This window comes from Halichoerus grypus, chromosome 1 (assembly GCF_964656455.1).
Source record: "Halichoerus grypus chromosome 1, mHalGry1.hap1.1, whole genome shotgun sequence".
Classification (NCBI taxonomy): Eukaryota; Metazoa; Chordata; class Mammalia; order Carnivora; family Phocidae; genus Halichoerus; species Halichoerus grypus.
Window position 1 is genome coordinate 11305052 of NC_135712.1, and position 17831 is coordinate 11322882.

Sequence of the window (17831 nt, forward strand, 5' to 3'; positions counted from 1 at the left end):
TGTATTTTTCCCTAAGTATTAAAGAACCTAGAGTTATTGCAAAATAAAAATAAAAAAAAAAAAAAAAAGGAAAAGGAAAACACAGAATAGTGTAAATAAGAAAATAGATCCCACATAAGCCCACCATCAACAGACAATATTAACATCGTGGTGTGTTTTTTTAGCCTCGAGATGAACTGACGCATAGCATCCTGTGTGTGCAATTTAGAGCCTTGTTATTTTTCATTTAACACCGCAATATAAGGATCCCACGTGTTACGAACTATTTGTAAACATTACCTTACTGACCTCGGGTAATGTTCCAGTATGTAGAGTAATGTTCTATCAGAGGTACCATCATTAACCACTTTTCTGTTTTGAGACATTCAGTTTCTAGCTATTGCAAGTAAAACTACGAAGAACTTTTTCTTTTAAGATTTTATTTATTTATTTGACAGAGAGAGAGAGCACAAGCAGGGCGAGAGGCAGGCAGAGGGAGAGGGAGAAGCAGGCTCCCTGCTGAGTGGGGACCCCGATGCGGGGCTCCATGCGGGGCTCAATCCGAGGACCCCGGGATCATGACCTGAGCCGAAGGCAGACGCTTAACGACTGAGCCACCCAGGCGCCCCTACAAAGAACTTTTCTGTGCATAAAGCTTTTCCCTCCGCGCAGAACAGACTTCACAGTGTACAATTACACATCCACGCTAGCGGCATTTTAGGGCTTTCCCAAGTGTCTGCGGTGGGTTTGTACTGGCTGCCAACTCCGCCTCTACCCGCTGAGCGAGTCCTGGAGTGTCACACGCGGGCGGCGGACCCCTCTGAGGGCCTCCTCCCCGGGAGAGCACCCAGCCCAAGGCCCAAGAAGAAGGAGAGTGAAGGAGGAAGACCAAGCAGTGGGATCTTCGGGCCCTAGGTCAGGAATCTTCTTCCTCCGCTCCCCGCCTGCAGAGGCCTGCAGAGCGTGAGCCTGGACCTCATTCCCCAGAGCTTCCACCGGCCTGTCCTTTGGAAATGGCCCGGGCCCGGTCTCCGCTCCCACGCTTGTGGGCAGCGGCCGTGAAATCTGCTGGCAGGTCACTGGGGCCCTTGTGCGGTTTGCCCCTCGTGGCCGGTCCCACCGCCCCCAAGGACTTTGGAGTGCCTCTGCCAAGGCGTGGGTGGCCCCAGCGACTGACTCCCGCAGGCTGGGACCTCTCCTGTCCAGTGCACAGCTGCACCTGCAGCTGGGAGCTGGACGGACACCCAGTGCTGCATAATTCGGGCGCATAGACGCATGGACACAGCTGGGGTGCGGGATGCAGCTAAAAGGAGTCTGCTGGGGTTGTGAGTCTTTAAGTTATTGTTTGGAGCTGTTGGAAGGGACGTTTGTCCTGGCTCTCCGCCGAGGATGGGGGTCTCCAGGAATGCCTTTCTCTTGCTTCTAGCCTGCCCACTGCAAAGTCCCGCGGGAAGGTAGATCTGGCTGGCTGGCTGGCTGGAACTTGTAGTAATACGGACTCTCTGCCGGCCCGGGGCGCGATCCCAGGCGCTCAGCCGGGCACGCAGGCAGCGGAGGGCCGGGGCTGGTCTGGGGTGGGTCGGAGGGGGGTGCGGGGGGCCAGGGCGCGGCCGGGCCGCGCGGGGTCGGGGCGGGGCGCCCGCGGGCTCCGGGAGGCCCCGCCCGCCTGCCTGCGCCGCCGCACGCCCGGGAGCGCGCCGCCTCGGGCTCGGCCGTGGGTGTCCTGCGCGCGGCCCGGCGGACCCGCTGCGCACCCGGCTGCCTCGGCGCCCCGGACCCGGTAAGTACGGGCTCCCGCCTCCCGGCTCCTCGCCCCGCGCGCCGGCGCCCCAGTCGGGCCACCCTGATGGGGGCTCCAGGGAGCGGGTCTCAGCCCCCGGGGCCGGAGGCCCCACGACCCCGCCTCCGCCCCTCCCACCCCCTACCCCGCACCGGGAGACGGGACGGGATGGAGGATTCGGTCCGTGCCTCCCTTCCCTCTGCCCCGCTTCACTTAGAGACACACGCGTCGGAAACTGTCTCACCACCAAATAGCAACCACTTTTCCCCATTTTTATGAACTCGCATTCTTGTAGAAAACTTGGGAACTACCTCAAAGGACCCAAAGAAAACTAAAACCGCCCACGATCCCAGTCCCGCCTGGGTTTCAAAGACCTCCATCCAGCTCAAGCAATGCTTGCAGATACATTCTGCCTCAAAGGGAGCTTTTTAATTTTTTGAAGGTACTTGGGCCTTGGCATCTCCCTGGGGAAAAGGCGTGGGACATGGAGAACATTGATGAATTGGGGAAAATGTGGAACTTCTGGAAGAAAGTTGACCGAGTAGCAGCCATGTGTATGTTCGGGGTCTGTCACCTGTTACATTGTCCCCGCCTGGATTTTTTAAACTGCTGTATGTGAACAGTTTATTTTGAGTCCACATTTAGGTTAAGAAGGAGCTTCTAGTTCCCTTAAGGAAAGTTCTGGTCAGTAACCACTGTTGTCATTTACGTTCCCGGTGGTGGGAGCTTTGCTGTGACCGCACAGCTGTTTTAATTCATATATGGTGACTTGCGAGAAAGCACCTTGACTCTGACCTATGGATTGCTAAGGAGGGGGCCAAAACCTGCTTTCTGTGGTCTATTTCATATACTCATTAGAGGTGAGGGAAGGGTGGACCTGAGGAAGGCGTTCTCCCTTTTAAGAATATCCCTGGAGGTCTGGCTTTGGCCAGGTTCTTAGAAAGTGGATTGTTTTGAGAATAAAGTACACTGTGAAGACATCAGAGGGACTCAGTCTTGTCATCTTAAGTCTCGGATGGTAGAGCTGGTGGTTCGGGGCTTTCTGGTAGTTGAATGGGGACATTTATTCATTCATGCATTCATGCATGCATGCCTGGGTCCTATGAATATTTATTGCACTCCTACCGTATACAAGATACTCTTCTAGACCTTGAGATACATGCGGAAGAACACACGCAAACATCCCTGCCCTCAAAAGCTTACGTTTTGGTGGAGAAGACAAACAAAACAGTAAGCAATGGACGTAATAAATAAGAAAACCATATTATATTAGCAGGCTTTAAGTAATATGGAAAAAAGAAAGGGAAAGCAGGATAGGGGTTATCAGGAGTCAGAAGAAGGGATAAAAATTCAGCCATACTATCAACAATTACTGACAGCCTTAAACCTTTTTAAGAATAAAGTAGGTTGTGGATATGCATGTAACTATGTTAATAATATCAATTTTAATATACAAAAAAACACTAATAAGATACATAAATATAAATAAAAATAGTTTACATTTTATTATATAAAAACATACTATATTGAAAGAGGTTTTCATTTGGCTACCCACCAATTTCTTTCAAGAGTGTATTATACTTTATTGGTTATTTGCACTCACAAGCACATTGCAGTTGTATTGAATCTAATACTTTGCATCCCCATTTAATTCAGCAATCTCTTATGGAACGGTTCTGGGTGCTGGAGTGGGGACAAGGTGAGCAAGATAGTCTCTGACCTTCCTGAGCTTCTGGAAGGAAATGCTCAGACAAGTCTACAAGTTATTGTGATGCAAATTAGAATATGAGTGGTATAGACATGGCACCATGTGATCAAAGGCAGGGAGGGGCTTTCACACCCAGGTTAGCATAGGACTAGGCATTTGGAGGACCAGTAGAATTTTGACAAGCAAATATGGTGGTCACACCTCTCTTGCAGAGAGAGCAGCAAAATTTAGACGTAGCGAAGTTGTGGGTTTGTTCCGTGCCTCACAGAACCCTGTGGTATAGTTGGAGGAGATTCCATTATGCCCAGTGTTTGGATAAGAAAACTGAGGCTCCTCAAATTTATGTAATTTGCTGAAAGCGATAATCCATCTGCCCTCCTTCTGTGTGACTTCAGGTGCCCTCCAGAGTCTGGGAATCCTCTCGTCCATTCTCCCCACCAAAATGCTCGTCCCTTTTCCCATATTGAGTTTGGCTGGGTCCCTCTCACCAGCTCACTGGTTCACATTCCCATCCTTCACACCCTGGAAGGGTCTGAGGGCCCCTGTTGGCTTTTCTTCTGCTTGGGGGTAAATATGTCTCCAGAACTTGTTGAGATAAAGATGAAAATAATGGGCAGTTGCGTCCAGGAAAAATATGCTTGCAGAATTCTTGACTCCATAAGATCATATTCACCAAAATTAGGCTAGTCCATAATTGGTTTTACCCTAATTCTGCTTCCTAAAGCAAGTAAAGCCTAATGAGGATTTCAGGACTGGCTGCTCTGGAAATGCTTAAGGAATGCTGTTAAGATGACAGGAACCTTATGCCTGTTTACCGAGATAAGTAAACCGAGGCCCAGGGGAGCCCTGTGTTTTATCTAGGCCCGAGCCAGGCCTGGAATTCAGATCTCCAAGCTCTGAATCCGACACCCCTCTTCCTCTCCCCTCCCAGCATCTAACCCGCTCCGCAGAAGTATGGATGGAGTCAGCCCACAAAAGCCTTGGTTGCTCAGTAAATGCTTGAGAAAGAAGGAAAGGTAGCAGGTCTAGGAAATCTGTTCTAAAAGCCCCCAGGCCGTTATCAGTGCTGACAGGCCACATAGCCGAAACATGTGGGAGAAATGCAAAAGGGGGTGATGAGTGCCAGCACCGAGTGACATCACTCCCTGCCCTCTTCTCCTCTGGGTGCAGCTGGGGGCCTTCCAGAATCCCAGGGTGCTGGAGACCCAGTTGGTATGCATTCGCAGCTGTGAGCTTTGGAGAAAAAAGAAAATTGTACTAACCTTGATTGGGGGCAGTATCTGTTCTGCACGAGGAGTCTCAAGCTCACGCCAAAGAAGACACTTCTAGAAGCCCCCTCTTTCTAGGCCCACTAAGGCCAGTTTGAGAATATTCAGCATGGGCTGGGCATAAAACTGTTTGTGTTTAGAGTTGGACCTCCCCGGTTCCCACTGCTTCTGCCTCTCCCAGCCCCCCTTATCACTGTGCAAGCTACAAAAAGTTGTGGCTCTCCCCAGTAGGGGAGGGGGTCTCCTGATGGCATCTTTGGGTCCCAAGCCAGTCCTCATTTGGGTAGACCTGGTTTTACCTGATATCAATGGCCAGGTCCTCAGTTCCTTTGACCTTAAATATAGAATCTGTCTCCTCTCTGCTAAGTCCTGAGAACTCCTTTTTCTGTACTAATGAAATGTGAGTTCATGGCTACAAGATTACATTTTAGATGTATTTGTGATAAAAGACATGACCTTGGGCAGGTCAGCTCAACTCTATGGAGCCCAGTTTCCTGTAAGTTAAGATTGCTGGCTTTGTTGCTCTTCAAATCCCTGTGAGTCCAGTGGTCTGAAACCCTGGCCAGTGGGCAGTGCGTTGGCATTATAATGGAAGTGAACTTGGAGAATGGGACATAAACCCCCAGCTGACATGCAGATGAGTTTGTTTACACCTTGCTGACTATTAAGAGGGCATTGCCAAACTCATTTTGAGACTCATTACAGAGAACACCACGTGACCCAGCAGGCAGGCCTTGGGGGCACAGAGTGCATTTCGCAAAAGCAATACAATAAATTAAGTGTAAAGTAAGAAAAAGACTTTTTTCTTTAAAAATTCAGAGTTGTTACTTGAAAGGAAGTTAATGAACTTGACTTTTCGGGTCTGGCGGAAGGCTCCGACAGGCTCCGCATCATTTAAGGCGACCGCGTGAGTTAGGTGGGAGGCAGCTGGGCTTATAGTGAAGGCTTGAGAACTTCTCTCTGCATCTCCTCTTCAGATTACACCAGGGACGTATAAGACCAAAAAAGAAAATTTAAAAAACAAATGAGATTCGAAAATTATTTTATGAAATCATTTCTCTTATCAAATTCTTCCTGGCACCTTGCAGCATGAAAGATTGGTCAGTTTCCTTTTTTTTTTTTTAAGATTTTTATCTATTTAATTGACAGAGAGAGAGTGCACAAGCAGGGGGAGCAGCAGAGGGAGAGGGAGAAAGAGCCCGATGTGGGACTCGATCCCAGGACCCTGGGATCATGACCTGAGCTGAAGGCAGATGCTTAACTGACTGAGCCACCCAGGCGCCCCAGATTGATCAGTTTCCTAAGGTTCTGTAGCCCCGTGGGTCTCAAGCTTGACTACAAATCAGGATCACCTAGGAAGCTTTATGTCAGAAAGGAACCCAGAGCAAGGACATCACAATCTTTGGAGGGGGGATCCGACCATCAGTATTTTTTTAAAGCTCTCCAGGTGATTCCGATAGGTCACCAAGTGGGGGGGTCCCTGGACCAGAAGCATCAGCAGCACCTGTGAATTTGTTGGAAATGCAAATCTCAGGGCCCACACCAGCCATTCTAGATCAGAAACTCTGGGAGTGGAGCCCAGCACTCTGCATTTTTAGAAGGTGATTCTAAAGCATGCCAGGGGTGCCTGGGTGGCACAGTCCGATAAGCAACTGACTCTTGGTTTCAGCTCAGGTCCTGATCTTAGAGTTGTGAGATCGAGCCCCGAGTTGGGCTCTGCACTCAGCTCAGAGTCCACTTAAGACTCTCTCTCCCTCTCCCTCTCCCTCTGCCCCTTCCCCCTGCCAAATAAATAAATCTTAAAAAAAAAAAGAAAGAAAGAAATTTAAAGCATGCCAAAATTTGAGCACCACTACCTTAAAGCAAGGCTGAGGATGGTTGGCCTGGCAGGTTTTTTAAAGCAGATGTTTCTGGTTGCTTCCTCTGGCCATAGTAAAGTCCGTCTGGTTTTTTAAGTAACAGGTCTTCTTCATGATCCCGCCCAAGTGAATTAGTTGCAGAAGTTACTCTTAAGTTAACTTGCTGTGTGGGGCTATTAGCTCTAAACCAATTAACCTCTGGAGGTTGCCTACCATAATTCTATTTTTTTTAAGATTTTTATTTATTTATTTGAAAGAGAGAGCACAAGTAGGGGAGTGGCAGAGGCAGAGGGAGAAGCAGACACCTTGCTGAGCAGGGAGCCTGACATGGGGCTCGATCCCAGGATCCTGAGATCATGACCTGAGCCAAAGGCAGACTAACTGACTGAGCCACCCAGGCGCCCCGGTTGTCTACCATAATTCTAGTCTCCTGTGGTCATGGAGTGACAAGAATGCTCTAACAGTAAGTGGTAGCAGGATTCCTTGCTTGTGGTCATTCTGCATTTTTAGAAAAAAATTATATTATCTGCTCAAGGGCTCTGTATTTTCTGGGGCAAGTTTCTATGCATTCATAAGTGGTTTGAAGTCATTTAAAAAGAAAATGTCAGGCATGTGTTTGGAAAGCTCAGCTGCCCACAACCTCGTGTTGAGTGATTTCCAGCAGACTAGCAGCTCTGGGTCTAAGCTTCAAAGACAAAAAAAAAAAATGTTACCAAACAATTAGAATGGGGCAAAATGCTGGTTTTGTAGAAGAATCAGTACCTGGGAGTCTCTTGAGCCCGTGCAGCTTAACCCGTTCTAACAGAGCTCAGGGCACAGACTCAAAAGCCCCAGAGATGTCAGGAAAACCCGTTAAACACATTTGTTTCTTATTCATGAGCAGCTTCTCCACAAGGTAAAGAGAGCCACAGTGGTCAGCCATGGAAGAGCCAGACCTAAAACCCCAAACCTCCAAATCCCTGGGCTGCTTTTCTTTTTCCTTTCTTTCTTTCTTTTTTTTTTTTTTTAAGAGTTTGTTTATTCATTGAGAGAGCAGAGAGCGTGTGTGCATAAGCAGAGGGGGGGCAGAGAGAGAACACAGGGCTCGATCCCACGACCCTGAGATCATGACCCGGAGCCAAAACCAAGAGTCAGACGCTTAACTGACTGAGCCCCCAAGCTGATATTTCTTAATGAGCTGGAAAAACCAATCCACTCACACTCGGGACCCTAAGTGCGCACCACTACGTGTCATATGTTATGTCGACCCCTCTGCACGCTGGGTCAGTGTGGTCCAACAGCTGCAGATGTCAGTGATGTTTCTCCCTGTTCCCAAAGGGTAGAAGACTGAACAAGCCTAAGGAACCCGACCAGAGTCATGTAGCCAGAAAGCAGCAGGGCCAGAATCCAAACCTGGAGTGGAGGTGTAATTCCCGACCAATCGCTTTCTCCTTCTCCACTCCTGCTCCCTGAGCCTGTGGCTCTCAGAGGGAGACAGTGGGGGCCTCTGTTAATTAGGTACTCGGGTTATGAAGAATCAGGTATTACACCGTCAAGAGGTATTAAGAAGTTCATGGACAGCTCCTGAGCTGCTGTGTGCCAGGCGCCAGGCTAGGGAAGCTGTGGGGGGACAGGGTGGGGGACAGGGATGATGACTGTGGTGAAGTCAACGGGGAGCACAGCGGCCTTCATGGGCATGCATGCTGGTGCTAAGCAGCCCAGCATCAGAGAAGCTGAACTGGATTAAAAAGCATGAGGAGGGCGCCTGGGTGGCTCAGTTGGTTGGGCGACTGCCTTCGGCTCAGGTCATGATCCTGGAGTCCCTGGATCGAGTCCCGCATCGGGCTCCCTGCTCGGCGAGGAGCCTGCTTCTCCCTCTAACCCTCCCCCCTCTCATGTACTCTCTCTCTCTCATTCTCGCTCTCTCAAATAAATAAATAAATCTTTAAAAAAAAAAAAAAATAAAAATAAAAAATAAAAAGCATGAGGAGGTACCACTTCCTGGTTCCGTGGGCCAAGAAGGAGGGCCTGCCTCTGCTGGAGATGTGGAAAGAGATGGTGATGAGTACAGGGCTTGGCAAGCATGGGGTCTGGGCAAGCGACAACAGTAGAGCAAGAGAGGGAGGCAGGCGGCCCTTGCATCTAGGCCCACATCCATGCTGAAGACAGGGTGTTTCACCCCGAAGGTGGGAGGAACCTGGGAGGGCCTCTGAGCTGGGGACTGACCTATTGGGATTTGCAGTGGGGGCCGCAGGTTTTGTGGTGGGTGGGTGCACGGCCCCTCCGCTCACTGAGGCATGGAGCAGGAGGGATGGGGGCTGAGGTGGAGGGGCCTGGGGATGGCCGAAGGTACATGAATCCTTGGCAGGTCATGGGGCACCCAGCTCTGGCGCTCAGAAGGGTACCTGGGGTCATGGCCATGTGGGTGAACCTGAAGGGACAGGTGCAGCCACACAGGGAGAGGGCAGAGTGAGAAGAAAGGAGGGCCAACGAAGGAATTCTGGAGTGCACTGACATCCCCGGGATGGGTAGAGGGAGAGGGGCCTAGGGCAGGTGCCAAGCATCTTGCCCAGGGCTGCGTTCAGAAGTTTCAAAATTAAGCCCATTCTAAGAAGTAGCTCTAGATTGACATTTGTCCTAGCAAGACAGTGTGATGTCACAGCCCCCACCCTAGCTGGGAGAGGCTGAGCACCCCGCTCCCCCATGTACATTGGAATTTCTCTTGCCACAGGGTTTCTGGCCAGAAACTATGGTCCCAAACCGTCACCCTTAGTTTCAACGGCCACCCCAGGGTGCCTCGAGTGAATGTTACACACAACGGAGAAATGAGTGAGGCCCTCGGAGTCTGGTGAGCCCTCGGTAGCCCTTGTGGGTCGAGTTTCAAGGGTGGCCTCATCCGTTTGGCTCTGGATATTTTGTCTCCCAGCAGGACCTGGGGGGGTGGAAGCCAGCATTTTCTCAAAGATACGAATGAGACCTGTGGAGCTTATCAGTGACCATGAGGTGGGGTGTCAGGACTCATGAACCCTCTGACAGAATTCCAGAGTTTCCTGGAAACGGCTCTCACGGTTCCCAGGCCTGTTCTCTGGGTTTTCAGGGACAGTGTCATCCAGAGTGAAATGGCCCGTGCCAGCCACTCAGCAGAGGACAGGGGGCAGGGAGGGGACAAACACAGTACAAGCTGGAACACTGGTCCCTTCGAGGCCAAAGGCCACAAAGCCACAGTGGATAGAGGAAAAGGAAAGAGAGGCAGACATGTAAACCAGCACCACTTATGCTTGGGCCGCGACGACAAAATCCCACAGCCTGGGGCTTACACAACAGACTATTTTTTCACAGTTTGGGAGCTGTGAGTCCAAGATCAAGGTTCTGGAAGGTTTGGTTCCTGGAGGGAGCTCTCCTCCTGGCTTGTAGGTGTTGCCTTCTCATAGTGTCCTTGCGTAGGAGAGAGAGATTTCTCTCTCTTATTATAAGGCCAGGGTCCTAGCAGGTTAGGGCCCCACCCTACAGCCTCCTGTAACCTTAATTCCCCCCTGAAGCCCCTATCTCCAGGTGCAGTCCCATTGGGGGTTAGGGCTTCCAGATGTGAACTGGGGGACAAAATTCAGCCCATAGCACATGAACTAAAACACACACACACACACACAAAACCCAGGGTGTATATTAGAGGAACTCATTGTGGGGGTCGCCTATGGAGGTGGGCGGTGGGAGTGGTGAGTGGAAATAAGAGGGAATCGGGGCACCTGGGTGGCTCAGTGGGTTGGGTGTCTGCCTTCAGCTCAGGTCATGAGCTCAGGGTCCTGGGATCGAGCCTCGCATCGGGCTCCCTGCTCAGCGGGGAGCCTGCTTCTCCCTCTGCTTCTGCGGCTCCCCCTGTTTGTGCTCTCTCTGAAAACTAAAGAAATAAAATCTTAAAAAAAAAAAAAAAAAGAAAGAGGGAATCAATTGATTTACTGATCAATCAAGAGAGGCGCTGTGTGGATTCAAGGTGGCACATGCCAGGGACGCGGGTGTATGTCCGTCTGGGTGCCCCTCTCCCCCGAGATTTCACAAAACGGGCGAGCGTGTGCCTCTGTGTGGGTCTGGGCCAGGACACACTTTCTGATTTCAGATCGCACTTCTCTTTCAGAAAGTTTTCTCGGCCAGTTCGAACTCCAGCGGTGGAAACTTGAAGCCCGGGATGATTCTGTCCAACACGACGGCGCCGACGCCCTTTCTGACCACGCTGTGGCAGGGGACGGTCGCGCAGGGCGGCAACATGTCCGGCCTGGCCCGCAGGTCGCCCCGCAGTGATGACGGCCAGCTGGCGGCGCTCTACATCCTCATGGTGCTCGGCTTCTTCGGCTTCTTCACCCTGGGCATCATGCTGAGTTACATCCGCTCCAAGAAGCTGGAGCACTCCCACGACCCATTCAACGTGTACATCGAGTCTGACTCCTGGCAGGAGAAGGACAAGGCGTACTTTCAGGCCCGGGTTCTGGAGACCTACCGGGCGGGTTACGTCATCGAAAACCAGTTGGCGGTGGAACGACCCCACACACACCTTCCCGAGATAAAACCTTTGTCATGAACCCACGATTGTTTAAAACTGGGCCAATCCTACCTGGTGATCTGATTTTTCCCATCGTGTGCCTTTTGCATTCTTTATGATTTGGGATGTCATTGGGGTTTTTTGCAATCGTAAGGGGTGAGGGGTGGCTTCATAACCCTGTCTCTCTACAATCACATTCCTTCTCTGATGACGGCCAGACATTCTTACAAGGAATCTGATGATTCCTTCTCTCAGTATCTGTGCCTGCCTTGTTGATTTTAGCAGCTCTGTTTCCCAGACTCCCTGGCAGCTGGCAAGGTCATGTAGAAGTGGGAGCGATTCTTGAGAAGGAAAGGGTGGGTCCTCCATTTCCCTTTGTCCCCACTTCCCAGTGGCTGGGACAGGGATGCGGTAGTGAGCCAGCCTTGACTCTGGAAAAGGACAGCATCCTCACAGAAAGCAGAACATCAAGAGTCTAGGCAATGTCATGGGACAGGGTTTCTCTGCCTTCCTGCTCACCCACCAGCTCAGGCATTGTGGGAAAGAAACTAACTCTGATCTTCCTTGGGCCCCTGATATTTTGGTTCCTGTCAAAATAACAGAGTCACTATCCTAACTAATATCTTATTTTATGGGACTGAGACCAGAGGCATACTATTCCCATATTTGTCACAAGCATGCCCCCTGCCCTTGTCACAGGACAATACCACTCTGCCCTTGTCACTATTGCCCTCGCTATGGGGGCTCCGGCCTCCTCTTCCTCCCTGCCTCCTGCCTCTCCCCTACATCCACCCTTCACACATACCCCCTCCAAACACACCCACACTCACACCCACAGATACACACGTGCACACACAGAGAAACACACACACAGACACTTCCTACTCACACATGTCAATCTCAAAATAACTCATTTCCTACAGGACTGAGATGCCAGAGAAAAAGTTTCTACTTCAGAACATGTACCAAGGGGAGGGTGGGGTGCACCCCCCACCTCAGAACCCAGGAGAAGGAATGGGTCTGGGTAAGTGGCAACACATGGGATCAAGGGGACAGGGCCTCTCGAGGTGATGTGCCCATCGTGGTTGAATTGTGTCCGCCCAGAAGACATGTTCAAGTCCTAACCTTGGTACCTGTGAATGTGACCGTACCTGGAAAGAGGGTCTTTATAGATGTCATCAGGTGAAGATGAGGTCACTGGGGTGGGTCCACATCCAATATGACTGGTGTTCTTATAAGACGTGGGAAATCAGATCATGGACACATGGGGAGAACCCTCATGAAGACAGGGAGAGACTGGAGTGACCCATTTGTGAGCCAAGGATGACCAAGGACTGACAGCCACACCAGACCAGGAGAGGCACGGAGGGGCTCTCCCCTACGGGCTTCACAGGAACATGGCCCTACCACACCATGATTTCAGACTTCTGGACTCCAGAACTTGAGACGAGGAGTTTGTAATGTTTTACTTGGGTCCTGTTAAGTCAGCCACAGGAAACTCGGACAGTGTCCCCCTTCCCCCCTGCCCCCGAGACAGCAGCTTTCCCCTCCACTCTTCTCCTCACTGGACAGAAGATTCTCTGGGAACCTTCCCTCACAGATGGGAGAGGGGAAGGGATTAGGGTGGAGCTGTGTGGTGCTGGGGCCGTTGCTCAGGGTGGTAGAAGAAAACCCCCTTAGCGTTCCCTGACCTTCGAGAATCCCAGAGAACACGCACCTTGGTTTCAGCATGCTTCTCCAGGGGCTACATTAGCGCTCTGGGACATCCTGCTTGCTTGCCCATTCCTGAAAAGGGTGGAATATTTAAGTAAAGCATTAATTGTTGGAAACCTGCATATAGTATAAATGAAAAGCAACACATAAGCATCATTGGCCGTCCTCAGTGCACGAATGGGGCCCAGCTGACTGTAGCCCTTGCTTCGTGGACTAGTCCATGGTGCCTGTAGGCGAGCTTGGAGGCAGGGGTTAGGGCACCTCTGGCATGGACGACTATGTCCCCGCGATGAGTGCTTCTTTGGGTCAGAATCCTTTGAAAATCTAATGAAAGCTATGATTCCTTGTACCTGAAAAATGCACATGGACACATTTTGCCCAGCATCTCAGGGGCTCATGGGCTGCTGGAAACCCTCTCACACCTGCTTGCCCCCCATGGACCCTGTGTGAGCTCTCTGCTTCCGACAGACACACATTGCCCATGGGGAAGGCAGGTGGGCCGGGAGCGCAGATTTGGAGGGGGACCGGGAGCGCATGCGACCCGCGGATGTGAGTCAGGGTGGGCACAGCGGCTGGTACCCCAGGCCCAGCAGCTAGCTGGTGCTTACCCCCACTGGGATTCCTGGGACTTTAAAGGCAGAGGGAGGTCCCATGATCTGTAGTCCTCCCAGTCCTCAAGAGACGAGGGATCCAGCACCCTCCTTGCTGCACCCCTCAAACCTTTTATAAGCCACACAATTTCAGATGACCACACGTTAAAATTTGTTTGAACATGCACGGAGCACTTGGTGTGTCCGGATACTGTCCTGAGCTCTTTAGAAATGGAATCTCAACATTTTGTATGCAATATTTTATGTGTTCCCTGGATAGGGCAACATGCCTTGGAGGAGTTAAGTTCTTTTTAAAAATTAAAGTCATTCATCATGATCTGTGGCGTGCATTTTCTTCAAATCATTAGGACACTTTTAGAAATGGAGGTGGACTCTGGGGGAGGCTCTGGTGTGGCAGCCCCAGGGGATCAGGAATAAGGAAATAAGATCGCCTCTGGGTAGTTAAACTCTGCCATCAACCCCCTGATGTCTACAGATAGAAAGCAGAGGGAGCAAAGAGCCGTCTGGGAATGCAGACGCAGTCTTAATGGACCTGCGGGGTTTTAAGGGAAGCTGGAAATACAGATATCTATTTGAAATCTCTTGATTTTGAAATGTTGGTACCTAATTCCATTTTTTTTAAAAAAGTGCATAAGCCAAACGAAAAATGACCTTGAGTTGAATTCTACCCAGAGACCACTGATTTACAAGCTTGGCTTTGAAGGGACAGAAGAGCTGCCCTCAGGTCCAGGTCACACTTGATAGAGAGCAGCGTTGGGGAGGGGTACGGGCATCTGACAGGCCGGCTGCCTTGCCAGCTGGATTCACTGGCAGCACTCCCCACAGTGTGGTCCCCTGGCCACCGAACCCTGTGTCCCAGCCCCATGATGAGGCTCTGCCTCAGACTGTCTCCATTCATCAGACTCTCGCATTCAGTCCCCTCACCCCGTCACCCCACAAGAATACCTTACAACCCCAATTCTGCTTCTCAGACTCTTGGGACCAGTTGTGAGGGTCCACCCTGGAGAGGTGGACCCACTCTACATGCGGACAAATCAGGCTTCAGAGCCTCTTATGAGACTGAGGGCTAAGCGGGGACCGTGGTGAATTAGCCACACGAGGAATGTCATTTCCACCTCTGCGTCTCCTGGAGCCACCCGGCCTGGCTGGGCAAGTAAGCTTTAGAACTTCTCCGGTATAGACAGGCCGTGTGCAATTCAGTGGACAGTGGTCCTTGAAGAGTTAGCTCCAAGTTTAACTACACCTCCCAGAGGTTCAAGGACACACCAAAGGTCATTGGTTGCTTAAAGGAGGAAGCCCGCAGGAGTGCTGCTTCCCTGACTTTGGACCCTGGCCCTCTGCCCTCCTGCAGCTGCTTTAACAGGCCAAGGGCTCCTAGAAGCCTTGAGGTGGGAAAGGGAATCGCCCTTAGCCACCACAGGAGCAAAGACTTAGTGAACACTGCAGGAGAGGGTGGGGACAATGAATTTACTGATTTTATTCATTTGCACACACTAAGTCCACCTGAGCACTTTTTATAGGATATCATTTAATAACATCAGACAATTTACACTCAAAAAGGATCCTAATATCCCCAGGGATCTGCTTAGAAAGACATAAGGTAGTCCAGTGTATCCATCGGCCAAGCCATTAAACAAAAAGTTGGCGTGGGGGGTGGGGCGCCTGGGTTGCTCAGTCAGTTAAGTATCTGCCTTGGGCTCAGTTCATGATCCCAGCATCCTGGGATTGAGCTCCGCGTCCGGCTTTGTGCTCAGCACTGAGTCTGCTTGTCCCTCTCCCTCTGCCCCTCTCCCCCCAGCTTGTGCTCTCTCGTTCTCTCTCTCTCTCTCTCAAATAAATAAATAAATAAAATCTTTTTTTTTTTAAAGAGCAAACCAAGCCACAAGGAAGGCAAACTGCAAAATATGAGAATATGGTTTGAACTATTGCCTTTGCACTGGCCCCTAACTTCAACCCGCCCCCCCCCCCACCCCCCAGGACGCTGCCAGAATCCAATAGCAGTCACCGCAAGAGTTAGAAATGAGCGGACAGGCAAAGAACATTGCTCTGGATTCCATAACCTTTAAACTCCCAGGCAAGGCTGCGCTGAGTACTGCTAATGCGTGGGGCTCGCTGGAGACTACACCCTGTCTTAAATCCACATCAGCAGATGATGTCTCCGTGGGCACAAATGAGATGTAAATACTAAATCAGACTAAGAGAGATAAACGAAGGCTGCAAGGACTGGCAGACAAAAGAAATGTACAGGAAGCTGTACACTGTCTCAAGTGACATTACCACTGCACATTGATAAGGGCTGCACATTGATAAGGGGTACCACTGCACATTGATAAGGGGTGGCAAATTCTTTAAGTAAGCCGACTGGCTGGATACATAAAAATCTAAATATGGAAAAAGGGAGTCTGGAGATTGAGAGTAATTGGCCCCTCAGGTGCACTGGTGTGTCTACTTGACGTCAGCAGAGCTGGTGCCAGGTATCGAGATTTCTAAAAATACTGGGTATTGTTGGCCAGTCTCTGCGTGTGAAGGCACCGCGGGCGCGGCTGCCCCCTGGCGGTCACGTCGAGGATATGTCTCAATGCACGGGGAGCCCTGAGCACCAGAGGTCAAGTGATGCTTTGCTTGGGGCCGGGCCAGGTGCTCAGAGGCTAAACTTCTTTTCACTTGTCAAGTTCCGCGAGACAGGGCTCACCGTGGGCACCATTATGAAACAGGAAGATGAAAGCCTGGAAAGAGAGAAGCAGTCCCTAGGAAGTGTCTTCTCTGGGCAGGGGCCCTGAGGGCTCTGAATTCTGGGGAAGTCACTAGGACCCCTTCCTTTGTGCTGGAATCTGCTCACCCCCTCCCCATTTCCAGAAACGACTCTTTATCATCCTTTCCAGCTTTGGAAAATGGTCTCTCATTTAGACCTAAACCCCTTTCACTTTCAGGCCTATGACCCCTTATGCTCTGCGTGGAGAAAGGTCTCTACACGGGCAACCTCCGAGCACCTCTGACATTTTTCATCTCCTCCTCACCCCAGTGGTGAGGGAGGGATTCCTGCCCCAGGGTTATGGGGACGGTGAACGCACCACACCCAACCCTGGACAGATGAGACCAACAGCAGGCTATTAGTCTCATATACTGACAGCCAGAGGGAAGGGGGATACCACACGCCACGGAGGGGCCACACGAGAGTCACAATCAGGAACAGAGTGAATAGGCAGGGCTCTGAGAGACAGGCTTCGTAGTACCAAGAGGGTGAGGTGGCCTGGTTCCCACTGGAGGCTGTGATGGGCTTGTCTGAATAATTCCATGAGCTGGGAGGGAACTAGAACCCACTACTCAGGGGTCCACGGGCACAGAGCTTCTGTGTGACAAGAAGGGGTGTTTGGCTGGGGGGCCTTCTCCACAGGAGTGGCGCAGGGGAGGGGAAGCTGCCATTAGACCCTTCACAGCCCTCCGATTCCTCCAGATATCAAGGCAGCACATAATAATGGGCTGTAATTTTAGGGCTTGCACCACCGCTGGGGACGTCTAGGCAGGAGATGCACTGAGTCGGGTGCTGGGCCATGGGGGCGAGTGAAGGCCACACCCAGCCCCTGCTCCTCTAGCCAAGTTCTGGGCTCTGGAGTGGGACCATGGCTGCTGACAGAAGGGGAGTCTTTTGCCAACTGGCTCCAAGGACCCTGTCTGGGCTTGTAGAGCTGTTGACTCTCATTTCCTTGGTAACTTCCACACCTGCCACTGAGTGTGGACTTAGTTTCAAAGATAGGAAGTGGTGGGAGGGCGTGCAGGAGGTGAGCTGGGTGGGCTCACTGCCCCCACCCCCCACCAACGGGTCTGGAAGGCTCCGCCCAGGAGGACGGAGGTGGCTCTGAGGTAACTTAGCAGCAAAAGGTCTTAAAACAGCATGAAGAATGGAGAATGTGCCTGCTTTCAGGAAAACCCAGGAGATCCATAGGAAAGAACCTAGGGTTTCTAGGCTGCTTTTGAAAAATAGCTTGTCTGTGAGAATTCAGTGATTATATTAATTTTCTAAGGCTACCATAACAAGTTCCCACAAAATTAGTGACTTGAAATGATAGAAATTTATTCTCTCACAGTTCTGGAGGCTAGAAATCTAAAATCTAGGTGTCGGCAGGGCCGTACTCACTTCCTCTGAAGGCTCGGCAGTGTGGGTGGGTGGGGGGGTCCTTCCTGTCTATTCTAGCCTCAGATGACCCCAGGCTTTCCTTGGCTAATGGCTGCCTCACTTGGTCTGGCTTCACTTGGTCTTCTCTGCTGTGTGTGTATTTTTCCTCTTCTTCCAAAGACACGAGTCCTTGGATTGAAGACACCATCCTAATCCAGGGTGATCTCATGTAGATCTTTACTTTAATTACATCTGCCATGGCCCTATTTCTAAATGAGTGCCCATTTTG

General features: G+C 51.0%; 1 protein-coding gene across 1 annotated transcript; it reads left to right on the forward strand.

Moving 5' to 3' along the window:
- Nucleotides 1-1679: 1679 nt before the first annotated feature.
- On the forward strand, nt 1680-11189 carry KCNE1 (potassium voltage-gated channel subfamily E regulatory subunit 1). The gene is made up of 2 exons (XM_036101883.2): nt 1680-1759; nt 10703-11189. Exon 2 carries the CDS (start codon nt 10754-10756, stop codon nt 11141-11143), a length of 390 nt encoding a protein of 129 aa, XP_035957776.1. The 5' UTR covers nt 1680-1759; nt 10703-10753; the 3' UTR covers nt 11144-11189.
- The last annotated feature ends 6642 nt before the right edge of the window (nt 11190-17831 follow it).

Coding starts and splice junctions, on each gene's coding strand:
- KCNE1 (XM_036101883.2), top strand. CDS start 10,754: ATGATTCTGTCCAACACGACGGCGCCGACGCCCTTTCTGACCACGCTG.